At 42.5% G+C, this 18,936-nt stretch overlaps 1 protein-coding gene across 1 annotated transcript in view; it reads right to left on the minus strand.

Moving 5' to 3' along the window:
- The window catches only part of ARSB (arylsulfatase B), a 195,697-nt gene extending 177,822 nt beyond the window's left edge, over window positions 1-17,875 (minus strand). Inside the window, exons 1-2 of the mRNA XM_017870901.1 lie at window positions 16,295-17,875; window positions 814-1,000 (exon numbers count right to left, since the gene is read on the minus strand). Coding sequence (XP_017726390.1) covers window positions 814-1,000; window positions 16,295-16,600 — 493 coding nt within the window. The 5' untranslated portion in view covers window positions 16,601-17,875. The remainder of the gene's footprint in view (window positions 1-813; window positions 1,001-16,294) is intronic.
- Between the last annotated feature and the right edge of the window lie 1,061 nt (window positions 17,876-18,936).

Here is an 18,936-nt window from a genome sequence, read left to right on the forward strand (position 1 = left end):
TGATTGCAAAACAGATTTCACAGATGGAAGGAACGTCAATGGAAGAGTCTTCCCCACCCCTTCAGAAAAAAAGAAAAAATTGTGAATACATTCCACAGGGAGAAAAAAACACACCAAATCTTTGTGAAGAAAATACTCTTTTTAAAAAAAATTTATTATTATTATTCCTATTTTTTGAGATGGAGTCTCGCTCTGTCACCCAGGTTGGAGTGCGGTGGCGCTATCTCGGCTTACTGCAAGTTCCGCCTCCCGGGTTCACACTCTTCTTCTCCCTCAGCCTCCCGAGTAGTTGGAACTACAGGCGCCCGCCACCTTGCTCGGCTAATTTTTTTTGTAATTTTAGTAGAGTCAGAGTTTCACCGTGTTAGCCAGGATGGTCTTGATCTCCTGACCTCGTGATCCACCCGCCTCAGCCTCCCAAAGTGCTAGGATTACAGGCGTGAGCCACTGCACCTGGCCTGGAAATATTCTCACATTAGGTTTTGCCTGGAATTAAAAAAAAAAATCAATCCATGTCCCTTTTTGGTAATAAGGGTCTCTGAGAGTACAGTGGTCTCCAACGTGGATAGTAAACTCTTGCAAGGCCCTAAGGTGGCATTTAGAACTCCAACAAAGGTAATGGGTTTGCCCACCATAAGGTCAGCACAGAGCCCCGCTTACAGAGGTAACATTAGAAAGCAGCCCCATTGCAGTGCCGACTGATTCACTCTGTGTTCAAATTTCCAGTTATTTCACTTGATTGCACTTGGGTGTGTTTTATGAGATGGCTGCAGTTAGTCTGAGTTGTTAAAGAAACATGTGCATTTCCATTACCAAAGTAAGTATCAAATCCTCGGTGGGTTGGAAGGCATTCTTTCCGGTACATTCCCAGGTGCCATTTTCCGACCATATGGGTAGTATAACCTGCTTCTTTTAGGAGCTGGGGCAGGAGTTTTTCATCCAAAGGAACACAGCTGGGCTGACAGGGCCAGATTATTTGGTGCTGTAAACCTGTACGGATCTTACAGAGATAAACATAAAATTATAGATTAATGACACTGAAATATTGTAAACAAGCAGATAAAATGGCCTCTACCTTACTGATCATATCTGTTGCCTTGGATGTTTAACTGTATTCCTGTACTGGCTTGAGGATGTTTCTGAAAGGCAGAATTCTCTTATTCAAATAAAGTAGTAGACATAAACAGGATTTGAAAGACAAATAAAACCATTCCAACAAACGATATTTTCAACATCTATCAAGGCACTATGTTAGAAACCATTAACTTGTTACTTCTTGCCTCAAAAAAAGTAGCAATAATATGTGCTGTGAATCTATCAAGAAAAAAGTTCCAATTTTGGGCACAGAAGAAGTTGGTGTTTCATTAGAAGACACTTCTGTAATCTTTGAAAACTTGGTGATTTTTTACAAGTGGTTTTGTTTTTGTTTTTGTTTTTGTTTTGAGATGAAGTTTCGCTCTTGTTGCCCAGGCTAGAGTGCAATGGCGTGATCTCAGCTCACTGCAACCTCCGCCTCCCAGGTTCAAGCGATTCTCCTGCCTCAGCCTCCTGAGTAGCTGGGATTATAGGCGCCCACTACCACACCCAACTAATTTATTGTATTTTTAGTAGAGATGGGGTTTCACCATGTTGGCCAGGCTGGTCTCGAACTCCTGACCTCAGGTGATCTGGCCTCCCAATGTGTTGGGATTACAGGCGTGAGCCACCGTGCCTGGCTGAGTTATTTAACAGTATAATAAAATGATTATTTCCATTTTTTATTCTACTTTATGTAAATCTTAATATCAAAAGACTGTGTTCAACTTTTCCTTTTAAAAAGCGGCCATCTGACTGCTGCTTGGGAGTGGCTCACACATATATGCCCAGGGCATAAGGTCCATACAGCAACTAAACTTTAAGCAATGACCACTTGTTAACTTTTGGTGTAACATCGAATAGAATACCCACAATTATATGAAAAGGATATTAAAATAGCCCTCCCTTTTCCAACTACACATCTGTGTGGGGCCAGATTTTTCTTCTTCAATTTTTACCAAAAATAATATATCATAACAGGTTAAATGCAGAAGCAGATACAACCACCTAGCAAACTTCTATTAGTAGAAAAGATGTTTAAAAATATAAAACAATGCCATTCTTCTCACTTAACTACTTGGTTTTGAAAAAGAGAGCTTTTTTCATAAGTTATTTATGTTAATATAGTGGGTTTATTACTATTTTTCATTGAATAAAAAAATTTACAATTTGTTTTAACTTATGGCAAATTTTGAATGGTAACAACCCACTTAAATCTATGCTCCCTGGGGTCCTCAATAATTTTTAAGCAAGTGCAAAGATCCTAAGACCAAAAAGTGTGAGAACTGATACTCTAATGTCCAATAGTGATCACTGCCATGAGGAAAAGTAAAGAAGGAGAGGGAGACAGTGACAGAGGTGGCATTTGCGATAGAGTGGAAAAGAAAGCTTCTCTGGACCAGGCGGGGTGGCTTATCCCTGTAATCCCAACACTTTGGGAGGTTGAGGCAGGAGGACAGCTTGACTCCAGGAATTCCAGGAGAGCCTGGGCAAAATGCCATGATCTCATCTCTACTAAAATAAAATAAAATAATTAGCAGGGCATGGTGGCCTGTGCCTGTAGTCCCAGCTACTGAGGAGACTGAGGTGGGAGGATTACTTGAGCCTGGGAGGTCGAGGCTGCAGTGAGCTGTGATCACTCCACTGCACTGCACTCCATCCTGGGCAACAGAGCAAGACCCTATCTCAAAAAAAGAAAGAAAGAAAGAAAGAAACCTTTTCTGTAGAGGAGATATTTGAGCAGTGACCAGAATAAAGTAAGGTGGTGAGACTTGGAGAAATCCAGTGTAAGAGCAATCCAGACCTAAGGAATAAAAACTTCAAAGGCCCTGAGACCTGAGCTTACTAGACAAGTTCAAAAGGCCAGCCCAGAACCCAGAGTGGCCCTGTCACAGCTCTTGTGCTGGTGGGCGCCACTGCAGCCCCTGCTGCGGCATGACAGGGTATCACTCCTTGTCTACCCAGTCCCACCCTTCCCTAAAACTTGACACTTCCTGCCTCCTTGTCCTGGCTTAGCCAGGGAGGTGCTCTTCTTTGTAGGAAGTGGGACTGGGGTCTCAAATTCAACTCTGCACCAGACACAAGCCTTCCCCAGTACTGGGAGCTCTTGATTTATAGAATAAACAGGCTCTGGGGACAAGGGAGGTAAGAGTGCCAGTTCTCAACCCAGGCCATGGCTGGTCCCTTCATCAGCTGTAAGGTGCAGAGTAAGAAATGTGTTGCTAATAAATGATTTTTTATAAGTGTTTGTATTTTATTTGCCTTATAATTTAAAGCAGAGTAGCATAAGGCTGAGAAAATTAAATCCCATCCTGGCTTTATCACTTATGAGCTTTGTAACCCTGGGCAGTAACTTCATTCAGTAACCCACTAACTTCAGTAACTTTAGTAAGTTAGGAATTGCACCTGCTATTGCTTTACTGCATGATCTCTTTCCACATCCTCCTAAAAGAACAACATGGAATATCTTAAGTGTTAAGTTAAAGTGGGTTTATCTTGAGAATGATGGGTAAGTTCACTGTCTTGATGTGGTGATGGTTTCACAGGTATAAACCCATCAAAGCTTATCGAATTGTATACTTGAAGTGTGTACAGTTTATTGTGTGTCAATCATATCTCAATAAAACTGTTTAAAAATAAAAGTGAGTTTAAGTTTTCTACTGAGATTGTTATGCCTCTCCTAGAAATAATTAGACACCTACCTACATTGGGATATGTGCCAGATACCTTCCGTTTGCCCTTCAAATCCACGCTGCCTTCTCAGTCCTGCTCTCTGCCCTAGGAGGCTGACCTGTGAGGATCAAGTCAAAGGACACTTGTCTTTTGGTTTCTGATTGGGCTCAGCTAATGGGGAGCCCTGGCAGGAGTGAGAGGGAAAAAGGAGAGTGCATGGCCTCGGTTGACAGGCTGCTTAGCCTGGCTACATGAGTCTCTCTACCGAAGGTCACTCTGGAAGCAGACTTCTTTCTCTATCTGCCTCTCTCCTTCTAGGTTCTGGTAACTGGCCCTTCCTTTCTTCTCTTCTGGTCTAGGGGCAGTAACAGCTCCACTGGATTACTACACCATCCCTAGCATTTTTCCCCACAGATTCACACCTTTTAAAATAGTCCCTTTGTAAATAAACACTCCCTAATTTGAATGTGCCACCTCTTTCCAGCTGGGACCCTGAATGGTAAGGATGTTGTAATATCCAGGCTGGGAAAGGGAAGCATTCCTCTTAGCACATGTGCACGTGGGCACACACACACACACCTCCCCCAAATCAAAGAAGTATTCCTTCCACGGTTAACTCTGGAAGCTTACTGAAGAGAAAATTGACCCTAGGACTCAAAAACTTCATTGCATATAGTATGCTAATTGACAACCAGGCAGGACCAGTAAAGATAATATTTTATGGAATCCAAAGCCCCAGTGGAGATAAATGCTCTGTGAAAATTTCCTTAAATGGAAAGCTCATCCATCACATGCAGAGAATTAACTCTGATCGCTAGAAAGCACTGCCAAGAGATGTTGTGCGATTTGGTTTCCCTAAGCCATGAGCACCAAGCCAGGTGGTCAGCTGAAGCCTGCCTCCATTATCTACAATCATATGGAGCAGGGAATGTGTTCTTTTCGGTTCCTGAGAATTTATTTGACAGAGCATTTTCATGGCATTATTGGGAAGCAGAAGCCAAACCCTGGATGATATCCAAAAACATGTTTTCGGTCTGTTCAAACACTATCTGAAGGAAGGAAGCTATAATGTGTAGAGAAGCAGTAAACAGGCAAATGCCGAGCTGGTTCCAACCCAGCACTTTAACACAGAACTACAGAGCCATGCCATGCTGCATGGGGCAGGAAGGCAACCGGGCACCAATAGGAATCAAAAGAAAAAAAATAAGGATGCCCTGATAAACACAACAGAATATAAAACAATTTCATTCTAACACTCATCTGCAATGTCCAAAGAAGTGTGTTTGAATGAAGAAGGTTCTACATGCAATATACAAAAGTCCAAGGGGTTACCTCCCTATCTACCATGTGTGGCTGTCTCCTCTTCATTAAACCAAATCTTCTCTCAAAAAACAACTTCTCCTAAGATTTTACTTGACCATCAAAAATCCTCTCCACAAAGGCTAAAGGTCTGCAAATCCTGTGGAGGACCTGGCTCGTTCTAGGCTCTTTCTGTGACATAACTGAGAGCTCCTTGTTTACATATTGGTTGCACATAACAATTTATTTGGTCCAGTGTGTTATTCTGTCTTCTGCACACCTAGGAGATCCCTGCAGTATAGTCTCATAAGCTTAAAGGACAAAAAACAATCTCTTGCTGGGGGAGAGGAAGATGGCAGCTCCCATATCAGAATCTCTTCCAATTCCCCTTTCAGAGGTCCAGACAGTCAATCGATTAGTTATCTATATGGGAGTTCAGAGCATAATATTTCAGCTACACTCAAACTCTCCCAAGAGTGAAGCAAACCACTGCTGCACAGAAGGCAATAGATGTTCTTTCTCTCCGCACCTCAACAGTGTTGACATAGTATCCCGTTGAACAGAAGGGAGGTTCTGTCCAGTCAGTCTGGTCTGAGCAAAATGAACTCATATCCTCATGTGCCCACATATGTGTGCAATACCTCCTGCTGCAGTACTTAAAAATTCAGAAAAATGGGTCACTCTACCCCTCCACTTTATACACCAGAGAGCCTAGTGGGAAGCTTCATGATCAGAATGCAATCACAGAACATGCTGGTGGCAAAGCAGGGTTTCAGAATTTCTAGCCTGTGCCTCGGCCAGTACACAGCAAGTTTTAAGCATGGTCAAGTGGCACTTGTGCCACCTTAGGGTTTATTCCTGGAGATGCCCAAACAACAAATGGATAGTGGAAAATCTGCTCCCTCCCCACAGAAGCCATTTAAAAAGCAGTCAGCTGCCCATGCTGCTGAAGCCAAGAGCTACAGACACGCATTATGTGTGCTAGGGGCCTGGCGTTGCCATCTGGCCTGGCCCTTCAGGACTCGGGCTGCAGAACTGGCCCATGTCACTGACAGTTTTAAGAGTCTATTTATTTTGGTGTTGATTAGTAAAGAGTGCAAATCTCTGACTAAACTCACAAAGGGATGTTGTTTATAAAAAAGAATAAACAAGTCAGAAAGGGTTTCAGCGCCTCCCTCTATTTAAATTATAATTCCAAAGAAAGCCCAAATGGAAAAGGAAGGAAAATATGAAGAAAGCTGAGGGAAAGGAATCTCTCAAAAGGTGACGTGATTAAGGAAACGCAAACAAAAGATAATGACCAGAGAGCAACAGCTTATGCTCCAAGTGATTCCTGAAATGAGAAACCTCGTAAATCAAGCAAACAGAAAATCCTCTAACTCAACTGGCCATATTCCACTCAGCTCTAAACTTATTTCCTTATTTCCTCATTCGCAATTTCCTGGCAGGTAAAAGATATAAAATCTGGAAATGTTTCTTTAAAATAGCTGCAATGTTTGCAGAATAAGGCCTCCGCACCCCTCTTCCCTCCTGGGAAAATGCCTCTTGGATTTGGCTAGGCTTAGGAAGGACGCCTGGCTTTAGCAAACCCATCAAAGTCACCCCAGGGCTCTGCTGTGCTTTAGTGAGGCCATCTTGCTTGTCCCTACGGAGCTAATGTATCCTTTGTTTCTCTCCCTGAATGAGCATAGGAATAAAGACACTGTTTTCTCTTAGGAGGCACCCACGGTCTCAGGGCTACATGGTTCTCTGACAGCTCCCTCCTCCTGTGCCTTTGCCAGGGGATCCTAGGAGCACCCACCTTGAGACATGCATCTTTCCCCAATCCCTGCACCCTATACACATTTCTTCCAGCTCTGCACTCTCCTGTGCCCTACTTCTGAACCTCAAAGTCCAGGGAGAGGCAACCACTGGCAGGAGTCCACTGAGAGGCCAGCAGGTGAGGGGCAGGCAGGACAGTGAGGGTGAGGAGGACAAGAAGCAGGAAAGGGAGGGCACGCTCAGGCAGAATGCCTGCACCACCATGCCCTCTTCTGCCTGCAGCATGCATCTTTCCTGCTCACCTTGAAGCAAACTTGAAGCAAAAGTCAAAAATTACCCACGATGCTCCAGTACAGCCTCCTTCCTATATTTCCTGTCCAAGGTTCCATCTCAGGAGTGAGTGAAAAGCCGTGAAAATGTCTTGTCCGTTTATCAGTGTGATTGAGAAAAATGTGGTTTGGATCCCTTAAGAATGAAAACAAAAAAAAAAAAACCTTGGAGTCATCTTTCATTGCTTCTATTCTGTGCCAAGGTTTATGGAGTTCTGGTGGAGTTGCCCCCTTGGAACCCAAGGTAAGAACATTCCCAGCTGAGGACCAGAGTTACTTTTCTTAACTTTTTTCCCAGAAGAGTGTTTTCCTTTAAGACCTATCACTTTCTTACCCTTTAATCTTTTCAATTTCTTAAAAAAGAAGTAAGGGGACTAGAAATGACATGGCAATTTGAAGCAGTTTAATTAAGATGGTGAGCTCTTTCAGGAACTGTGTAAAAGTGCTTCTCACATTCGATCATTTAATTGTCCAACGCTGAGTGCTACTTTAGCCCAGAGACAAACAAGGCAATCTAATGGAGAAGTCAGACCTCAGAACCACTAATCACAATTAAAATGTGTACTAGGAATAACGAAGGCATAATGAGTATTTTGTATGGAATAAAGTCAATTTGTAAGAATATGGAAAATTAGTAATATTAAGTTTTCTATTTGAACTAAAAGCGGTACACAAATTCTATTAGAAAAGCTGGAGAATTTTAAAATTAATATTTTTAATAATGAGGTTTTAAATAAGGGTAAAACAAATATAAAATCTATTTTCTTATGTGCATAACATGCCTCCAAGGGATATCAAGAAACCAACAAACAGGAGCTACCTATGGGAAGGAGGGCGGGGAGAAAGGATGAAAACATCCTCATCTATATATTTATATTTTTTACATCTTTTATATGTGAAACCTTTGAATGTATTTCCTAGAGACGATTTTAAAAACAGGTTACTTTTTTTTTTTTTTTTTTTTTTTNTTTTAATAATGAGGTTTTAAATAAGGGTAAAACAAATATAAAATCTATTTTCTTATGTGCATAACATGCCTCCAAGGGATATCAAGAAACCAACAAACAGGAGCTACCTATGGGAAGGAGGGCGGGGAGAAAGGATGAAAACATCCTCATCTATATATTGATATTTTTTACATCTTTTATATGTGAAACCTTTGAATGTATTTCCTAGAGACGATTTTAAAACAGGTTACTTTTTTTTTTTTTTTTTGAGACAGAGTCTCACTGTGTCACCTGGACTGGAGTGCAGTGGCACCATCCTGGCTCACTGCAACCTCTGCCTCCCCGGGCTCAAGCAATTTCCCGCCATCCACCTTCCCCACCCCCAGTCCCAACCTCAGCCTCCTGAGTAGCTGGGACTACAGGCGCTTGCCACCACACTTGGTTAATTTTTTTAACTTTTTAGAGAGATAGAGTTTCACCCAGGCTGGTCTCGAACTCCTGGACTCCAGTGATCTGCCCACCTCGGCCTCCCAAATTGCTGGGATTAGAGGCATGAGCCACAGCGCCCAGCCAAGCTTATTTCTTTTAAAGAAAAAGAGAGAATACGTATAATTAATTCTAATTGGAATTACATGTATCCAAAGAATGCCACACGGCACTTGACTGTATTTCCTTAAAATATACCCATTTAGAACACTGTTAGGTCAGAAATGTTCCTTAGTTTATAACAGCCTCAATGTAACCTTACTCTAAAAACTGACACACACAAAAAAGTTCAAGTTTTAACACTTTATAATGGGTGAGCAGCATTAAACCCAGGGAGACCCAGCCTCCCTCCTCCAGCTCTTGGCCTGCCTCTGGCACCCTCATTCACTCAGCTACCCTCTCATTCTTACAATAAGCTCATTCCAGCCTCAAGGGCTTTGCTTCTGTTGCTCCTTCCTCCACGTTAAACTTTGCTAGGATGTGTGCATGGCTGACTCCCTTCATTCATGCCTCTGCTCATACTACCTCTTTTAAGACACCTTCCTGAGTCAAGATCACTTGATCTACTTTATTTTCTTCTCCACATGTATTGTCATGCCATTTAAATTCACCTTACTTAATTGTTTGTATTTCTTTCTTCCCCCACCCCCCACTGCCAAGATGGAGTCTTGCTCTGTTGCCCAGGCTGGAGTGCAGTGGTGCAATCTCGGTTCACTGCAACCTCCGCCTCCCAGGTTCAAGCAATTCTCCTGCCTCAGCCTCCTGAGTAGCTGGGATTACAGGTATGTACCACCACACCTGGCTAATTTTGTATTTTAGTAGAGACGGGGTTTCACCATGTTGGCCAGGCTGGTCTCAAACTCCTGACCTCAGGTGATCTGCCTGTCTCGGCTTCCCAAAGTTCTGGGAATACAGGCATGAGCCACCACGCCCGGTCTGTTTGTATTTATTTCACATCCCTCTTGGTTACTCCTTCTCCTTACCTCAACCCCTTCAGATTATAAGCACCAAGAGATTCCCAAAGTACAGTGGTGTAACTCGCTGCTCAGTAAATATTTGTTGAATGAAAGAATGAATGAATATATCACACTTAATGGTGATCGACTGAAAGCTTCCCCTCTAAGATTGGAAATACGACAAGTATGTCCACTCATGCTACTTCTACTCAATATTGCACTGGAGGTCCTATCCAGGGTAATTAGGCAAGAAAATGAAATAAAAGGTATCTAGATTAGAAAGGAAGAAGGAAAACTTCTATTTGCAGATGACATGATCTTGCACTAAAAAACTCTAAAGATTACACAACCACACACAATTAGAACTAATAAGTTCATTAAGGTTGCAAAATGATTGATGTAAATATATCAGTTGCATTTCTATGCAACAGCAATGAATTACTGAAAATAAAATTAAGAAAGGAAGTCCATTTACAATACCACTGAAAATAGTAAAACAGGAATAAATTTAACCAAAGTACAATGCTTATACATTAAAAATTATAAAACATTGTTGAAAGAAATTAAAGAAGACCTAAATAGGCTGGGTGTGGTGGCTCACGTCTATAATCCCAACACTTTGGGAGGCCAAGGCAGGTGGATCATTTGAAGTCAGGAGTTCAAGACCAGCCTGGCCAACATGGTGAAACCCCATCTCTATTAAAAATACAAAAATTAGGTGGGTGTGGTGATGCGTGCCTATAGTCCCAGCTACTCAGGAGGCTAAGGCAGGAGAATTGCTTGAACCCACAAGCCAGAGGTTACGGTGAGCCAACACTGTGCCCCAGCCTGGGCAACAGAGTCGAGCAAGACTCTGTCTCAAAAAAAAAAAAACTCTAAATAAACAGAAAGACATCTCATATTCTTAAATCGGAAGTTATATTGTTGAGGTAATAATATTCTCCAAATGGTGCTACAGATCACTGAAATCCATATCAAAATTCCACTTCCCTTTTTTTTTATAGATACGGACAAGTTGATTCTAAAATTTACGTGGAAATGCAAGGGGCCGAGAATAGCCAAACTATCTTGAAAAAGAATAACAAAATTGGAAGACTCACATTTTCTAATTCTAAAACCTTTGCAGTACAAAGCAACAGTAATCAAGACAGTGAGGCACTGGCATAAGGATAGGCATACAGATCAATGGAATAGAATTATAAGTCATATATCTATGGTCAGTTGAGTCTTGACGAGAGTGCAAAGGGTGCAATGAGGAAAGAACATTCTTTTCAACAAATGGCACTGAAATATCTGGACACCCACATACCTCAAATCGTACATAAAAATGAACTCAAAATGGATCAAAGACCTAAATGTAAAAACTGAAATTATAAAATACTTAGAAGAAAACATAGAGGTAAATCTTCATAATTTTGGATTAGAAAATGGTTTCTTAGACATGGTACCAACAATATAAGCAACCAAAGAAAAATAGGTAAGTAGTACATAAAAATTTGTAACTTTTGTTTACATCAAAGGACACTATCAGGAAAGTAAAAAGCAATCCACAGAATGGGAAAAAATATTTGCAAAGAATCTATCTGATAAGGGTTTATTTAATAGTATCCAGAATACATAAAGAACTCCTACAACTCGAGAATGAGAAGATAAATAACCCAATTTTAAAATAGCCAAAGGATCTGAGTAGACATTTCTCCAAAGAAGACATACAAATGATCGATAAGACATGAAAAGATGTTCAACATCATTAGTCATTAGGGAAATGAAAATCAAAACTACAATTAAACACCACTTCCTACTCACTAGGATGACTTGAAGGCTATAATCAAAAAAGATAATGACAAGTGTTGGCAAGGATGTGGGGACACTAAAACCCACATACATTGCTAATGGAAATATAACATGGTATAGCTGCTGTGGAAAACAATTTCCAGTTCCTCAAAGAGTTAAACATAGAGTTGCCACATGATACTAAGACAGCCAAGTGGGAGGGGGTCCCTGGCAAAACTCCAACTGGACTATGCACTGGGGTGGAGCCACGGAGGTTCGCGCCTGGCCTCTCCTCTGCCTATGGCACCTGGGATTCAAATGGGCGATGAGGGAAGCACTGTAGCAGGGACTCCTTGCAGCGGGTCCCTGTTTCCCCCTTTTTTCCTTCTCACCCAATAAAACTCTGCTTACCCTTCAAACCATCTGCGAGCCTGAATTTTCATGGCCGTGGGACAGACAAGAACTTTTGGCATTAGCTGAACTAAGAAGTCCTGCAACAATACTGTGTTTCACTCCTAGGTATTAACCCAAAAGAACTGAAAAAATATGCTCATACAAAAACTTGTACATGAATGTTCACAGCAGCATTATTCATAATAGCCAAAAAGTGCAAACAACCTAATGTCCATCAATGGATGAATGTATTAACAAAATGTGGCATGCCCATACAATGGAATATTATTGAGACATAAAAGGGAAGAATACATGCTACAACATAGATGAAAGGCCATCTATTGTATTCCATTTATATGAAATGTCCAAAATAGGTAAAGCTACATAGATAATAAGAAGATTGGTGGTTTCCAAGGGCTGGTGGAATGGGGAAATGAAGAGTGACTGCTAATGGTTGAGTGGTTTCTTTCTGAGGTGATGAAAACATTGGTTGCACAACCTTGTGAATATACAAAAAACCATTGAACTGGACACTTTAAAATGGTAAATTATATGCGATGTGAACTATAACTTAATATTGCCAGTGGGCATGTAAATTGGTACAATCTCTTAAGATGTAATTTTACAATATTTATCAAAATTACAAATGCATCTACCCTTAAACCCAGAAAATTCCATTTCTAGGAACTTATCCTTCATCTATGTTCCAATATGTACAAAATGGCATATGTACAAAGTATTCACGTCACCATTCTTTGATACATCAAAAGGCTGGAAACAACTTACATGTTCATCAGTATGCAACTGGTTGAATAAACTACAATGTATCCATTTAACAAAATATTATGCAGCCCTAAAAGCTGTGGGGATAATCTTTAGTCAACAAAATGGAATGATTTCAAATAAGTAAAAACAAACAAACAAACAAAATAGGAGCTGCAGATCAGTGTGAAGAGTATGTTATCACTTATATAGAAAAAAGAGATAAATGATATCTATAAATATATATTTCAGAGCATTGTTTGTCTACAAAGATGGGAACTGGATGTCTAAGGAACTGTGTGTGTGTGCGTGTAGATTTTCACTATAAGCCCTTTTGCAGCTTTTGAGTTTTTAAGCCATGTGAACGTATTTTCTATTTTAAAAATAAAATACAGATTTTTTTAAAGATTTCACAAATAATGAATGAATGAGTCATAGAGCTGTGGGAAGGGCCCTAGCCTGAGTGTAGAGAGACCTGAATTTCTAGTTCTTGAATTGGCCAGTAACTACTTACCCCATCTGCTAATTAAGTCTCCTCCATTGCCTCCAACCTGTACCCAGTCCCTACACATTTTTCACCATAGCATGCACGTTTAAAATAGTTCATTTGTGAGGGCTTTGAAAAATTAAATGTCTCAATATAAAAGGTTGAATTCAGGTTCCCGATTAAATAAGTTCCTAGCAGCATAACAAGTAGTACACGCAATTTTTAAGATACGTTGTGTCGGGCAAGATCAATCTTTCTACCAGTAGATGGGGTTAGTATGATAGGTATGATAATGTGCATTTGCCAAGTTAGAAACTTGCCCTAATGGACACAAGAGCCTAGAGTCAAATTAATTTAGAGCTAGACAAAGTCTAGAGTTCAGCGCAGCTCCTCTGTTTCACAGATGTGGAAATGATGGCCAGCGAGGTCAGAGTCTGACACGGCCAAGACTGAAACCTACATCTCAGTTCCTAACCAGTCCTCTTTGCTCAATACATAATTTCTAAACCAAAAAAAACTAAAACTCAGGATTTCATGAGAGTAAAAAGTCCAGTCAGTCTAGGCTTGTTTATCAACTCGTGCTTTTCTGAAGTTAAGTAATTATGGGAAAGCGGTCTGTAAATATTAACTTAAAGCATGACTGCCAAGTTCATAGATATGACTCTTAACAACTTCCTTCAAGTACCTCATTTTGAAACAGTCAAAAAATTCCTTCATTTTATTGTCTAAAATTATGCATAAGAAATGACTCGGAAACAAAATCTATTTTTATTTTACATGGAATATAGGCAATTTCTAACTCAGAAATATTATGGGTTGATTCTTTACATTGAACTGTTTAGGAATGACCCAAATGTCCAAAAGTAATACAGGGATTATTTCGTAGGCATGCAGCAGCCGTTGCGATGACATTTTTAATAATTTTGAGTAGGCAATATGGTGTAGTGGTTATAAGCATCAACTCTAGGACCAGGCAGCCTGGGTCAAATCCTGGTCCAACCTTTACTGGCCCTGCAACCTTGGGCAAGTTTCTTAACCTCTTACAGCATCAGTTTCCTTGTTATAGAACAGAGATGATAGAGTTGTTGTGAGAATCAAATGAGTTAACACTTGTAAGTGCTCAGAACAATACCAACATACAGTATCTGAGGGAGACTCCTGAGCCCTCCCAGAAATATCTACTTCATTATAAGTGGACACTTGTTCACCCCGGGTAATATCTACTTGGTCCCATGAACTCTAACAGAATAAAGTGGGTGAGAAAAGTGGAGAAAAAAAATGTTCAGGGAAGCAAGCCTGCTTTAGATACAGCTATACTGAGAGGTCTCTAAACCTCTCAGAGTGCCCAGTTTCTCTATTCTTCCTTTACTTCATAACCATGGGGTACTCTAAATACTAAAGTTTCTTCTCCAAGACTTAATGTTGGTGACTGGTGGGGGAGGATGTTAGGGGACAAAAGCAACTGATTACAGGAATGGGTTTTGTTTTGTTTTTGTTTGGAGATGGAGTCTTGCTCTGTCGCCCAGGCTGGAGTGCAGTGGTGCGATCTCGGCTCACTGCAAGCTCTGCCTCCCGAGTTCAAGTGATTATCCTGCCTCAGTCTCCTGAGTAGCTGGGACTACAGGCGCAAGCCACCACAGCCGGCTAATTTTTGTATTTTTAGTAGAGACGGGGTTTTGCCATGTTGGTCAGGCTGGTCTCGAACTCCTGACTTCAGGTGATCCACCTGCCTCAGCCTCCCAAAGTGCTGGGATTACAGGCGTGAGCCACTGCTCCCAGCCCAGGAATGGGTTTTTGAAGTTAGTATTTGCTTTCCTGTCCGAGTCTGTTGGAAGGGAGGAAGCTGGAGAAATGAATGGCCCTTCCATTCTTTTGCAATTTGAGTTCAGTTCTCTTACTTCAGAGCAAATGCAGAACCCTTTGGGGCAAACCTCACCTTTCCCTTCTTCTTTACTGGCACATCCCTTTACTCCCAGAAAGTGTCCAGGGTGAGATTTGCACAATGTAGGGGATTCCTGATTACACATAGCAGCCAAAGTCAGAACCGCCAAAAGCACTAAGGTGGATGGTGAAGGGAAGCATCCTTTATTTTCATTTCTAACCTTGGCTACAGCTATTTCTCACCCTTAGCAACACTCAATCTTTCCTCTTTATAAAAGCCTTCAGACCACTGTGTGTATCTTTATCACAAGTAAGCCCTCCCTTCTCTTGATCTTAGGACCATGTGAGGCTAGGGTTGATCTGAAAGGTTATGCGAACACATACTTGGGAGGGCAACGTTCAAATATATATCCCCTGTCAGTAGCACAGTAAGCTCAAATTATTTTTGTTGAGTAAACAGCATATGTACTCTGTGGAGGTACGCAGGTGGCATCCAACAGTACCCATTTACTGTATTTAATATGGTCATAACTTCAGGGTCTTAGAAATATGACAATCGTATTCAGATTGAGGGGAAAAAAGGCCAATTTCCCAAGCCCGAGACGACCAGTGGATGCAGGAAAAGCACAACAGACACGGCCTTGACCACTTTCTAGCTGTGCGATTCTTAACATGCCAACGAACCTATACAGGCTTCCTGCCTCATCTGTAAAAGGGGGTAAAGAGAGCTACCTCATGCGCTGTTTCAATAATTCACTTTAAAAACAACAAAGTGCTACGCAAATGTTCTTGCTATTCTTAGTTATCTAACATCTATGCACGCTCCACATTTATATTTCCTTCGTTAACTTCGGAGTCGTTCCTAAAGGGAAGCTTTTAAAGAGGTAAGATGTTCAGAAGAGTTCAATACAAGGTTACATCTGAAAGGAGTGTCAGCAGCCTAAGAAAAACCAACCTAGCATCAGGTTTCACTCCAGGGGTGTTGAGAACTAGAAAAAAATAATCTTTGGTGGGACACTCCTAACCCATGACCGCTGGCTTCTCGGGGGCAGGGTCGCACCCACGGCGGGCACCCCTTCATTTTACCTCTCCCCTCGTCTTTGCTCCCAGCCCGCGTCCTCCCCAGCCTCCCACCTCAGGACCGCTCCGCCTGCCGGCCGCGGCGCCCAGCACCCGGCATTCCCATAAACCCCTTCGCCCGGAGCTTCAGAAAACGAAAGACAAAGCCACTCGCCCAACCCGGCGGCAGGGGCGCGGGTCCGCGGGGCGTCGGAGCCGGGCATGCGCAGAGGCCACGACGGGCTGCCGGCCTGCAGGAGCGAGGTCGGGGCGAGAAGCCACCGGGGCCCATACGCGGGTCCGGGGACCAAGCCCCGCCTGCCAGCGCCCGGGGCCTCAAGGGCCGGTTAGTAGCGGGAGGGAGGCGGCGAAAGGCGGGGCGGAGGCGGCGCGGGCGGCGGGGGCGCCGCGTACCTGGTAGCGGCCAGTGAGCAGCTGGCTCCGCGACGGCGTGCACAGAGGCTGCGTGTAGTAGTTGTCCAGGAGCACCCCGCCGGCCGCCAGCGCGTCCAGGTGCGGCGTGCGGATGCGGGAGCCGTGGAAGCCCACGTCGTTCCAGCCCAGGTCGTCTGCCAGCACGAAGACCAGGTGGGGCGGCCGGCTGGCCTCGGCGCCCGAGCCCAGCGGCTCCAACAGCAGCAGCAGCGGGAAGACGACGGGGAGGAGCGACCGCCGAGGTCCGAGGCCTCGGGGCAGGCTCGCCGAGCGGCGCGGACCCATCCTTGGCCGCCCGCGGTCCCAGCGCCTGTGGCGCCACCAGCCCCGTGTACCGCTGATAGAATGAGGAACTGGGCGGCCGGGGCCTGCTCCACCCCGGCGCGGGACGGCACCCCTAGCGGGCCGTGGGCTTGCCAGACCGGGCGCTCGGCCCCCGCCGCCTCCGACCCGGGCCCCCGGCCGCTGTGGCGGAGGAGGAGCCAGAGACGAACCCGCGGGCGCCCGCTGCTCGGCTTCTTGGAAACTAAGCTGACGCTTGGAGGGCACCAGGGGCCGTTACCTTCCCCGGCAATGAACTTTGCACCGTGGTTTCCAGAAAAAAAAGAAGATGTGTTATTTTATAACGCTTCAAAATTTACAAAGCATCTGCACAGCCCGCGTCTCCTGTAAAGCCTGCAACAACTCTGGCAGCTAGACATTATACTTAGTGCCAATTTTTCATAAGAAAAAAGCTTATAAATGGTTAAACCTCTGACTCAGATCCTGACCCATGATGTCTAACTAGCAAGTCATTTCTAGCACAAGAGCCCAGCCTGTGGCAGGTGGGAGGATGGTGAAAAGGCAGAGACCTAAATAGTCTTTCACATTCATTTATGTGTAGTGTACAGCCATGAAGCCACTTCCTCCCCACTAGCAAACAGGAGGCCAAACACACAGTCTGATTGCACTGTGCCCTTTGGAAGGTGCAGTTACTTTCAGGGTGCCCTGGGATGAGTTGGAGTGTTGTGTGGTCATTGAATAGCTCATTTGCTATGACCCCATTCAGAGCTGGCTTCCCCACCAAGCAGTGACCCTAAGAAGCACACAGTATCTAATTAGCCTGAAATATCTGTGAGTGGAAGGAAAAAAATCCTTTAGTCACGTGCTTATTGAATTGGGAAGTTAGCCGTATGACCAGTAGATTCCCGTTGCCATCCAGACTTTCTGTCTACTCTCTGTCTGGAGATACAGCTGTTAACAGGTGTAGGGGAAAGTTTTTGCATTGCCTAGAGAACATACCCTTCCAGTTTGAGTCTGATTCCTTGGAAGTTATTTACAACTTTATAAGTTATAGATAAATAACAATGGAAAACAATTCTTATATATACACAGATGAACTTTATCCAGCAGAGTAACAATCCTTCCCCTCCACCACTACTACCGAGGAAAACAGTTTCACCTCCGCTTACACGTTTTAGTATTCCTGATCTGTTCTTTGGATTGTCCTTTGAATTGCTTTTAACACCTTACCAATTTCCTTATTAATGAGTTAAATAAAATCATGTATTCACTTTTATATTTGTATGAGGGTCATGATTTTACCTTTTTTTCCCCAAGAATCCTTTAACACATGATATGTTTGCCTCTTACATACTTAACACTTTTTTTCTTTGCATGAAGTAGATTATGTTATATGCACTTTAATCTCCAGTGGAATCAATGAAATTTAGCAGAAAAAAGTGAAAATTTTAGCATTAGTTAAATTCAAAGAATAACTTTGAGGAACTGTTTGACTCATTATGTCAAAGCTTGAACTTTTCATTGAAACACCCTGTGGAAGACCTTGAAGGACTGAAAATTTCCGCTGTGGTTTTGTGTGTCTTTCTCCCCCGTAATTCTTCTTCCCTATTCTCCTTGATAAAAATCAAGAAGAAATAATTGATGGGTGCTAATTTGCAGGAACAGTCCTTCCTTTGACCAACTTCTTCTGAAACTAGCTAACCTTGCAGTGATTCTTATGTCCTATGTTTTTAAATAAAAGCATATGTTAATATGCTCTGGAAATGTGCAAATAGAAGAGTTAATTCTATTTTTCATCTATGTATTGAACACATAGTGTGCAGTACAAGCTAGTTATTTTTTAAAATATCTCAGTTGGAGTTTGATGTTTCTTCACGATTAGAGGTTATGGATTTGTGCAGGAATACCACAAAAAGTGATGTGGCATGTTTCTCGGTGCTTCCTATTAAGAAGCACATGATGCTTTCTTATGGGATGACTTTGTTAGGGTAAACATTTCTTCACTGTAAGGTTAATATTTTCTTCTTGTAATTAATAAATATATAGAGAGAATTTGAGAATATGTAAATATTCTATTATGCCTCACACACATTATTTTGCTTACCAGTTTTAGTATCTTGCTTCTTGCTTCAATTAGTTATAATTAGGATGGCTACCAAATGCTGATTTTCTAATTCCTTCATTTCCTCTGTTTTATTAGAGGAATTATATATGTGAACTAGTGAAGTCCTGTTTTAATCAATATACTATAATCCTTTACTACAGTTATTTCAATGCCCAAATTTTCTCTGTTTTGGCCAGTGGGAGCCCCTACAATCTGGCTCATATCCTTTTGGCAT

This window comes from Rhinopithecus bieti, unplaced genomic scaffold, assembly GCF_001698545.2.
Source record: "Rhinopithecus bieti isolate Rb0 unplaced genomic scaffold, ASM169854v2 scaffold_5216, whole genome shotgun sequence".
NCBI lineage: Eukaryota > Metazoa > Chordata > Mammalia > Primates > Cercopithecidae > Rhinopithecus > Rhinopithecus bieti.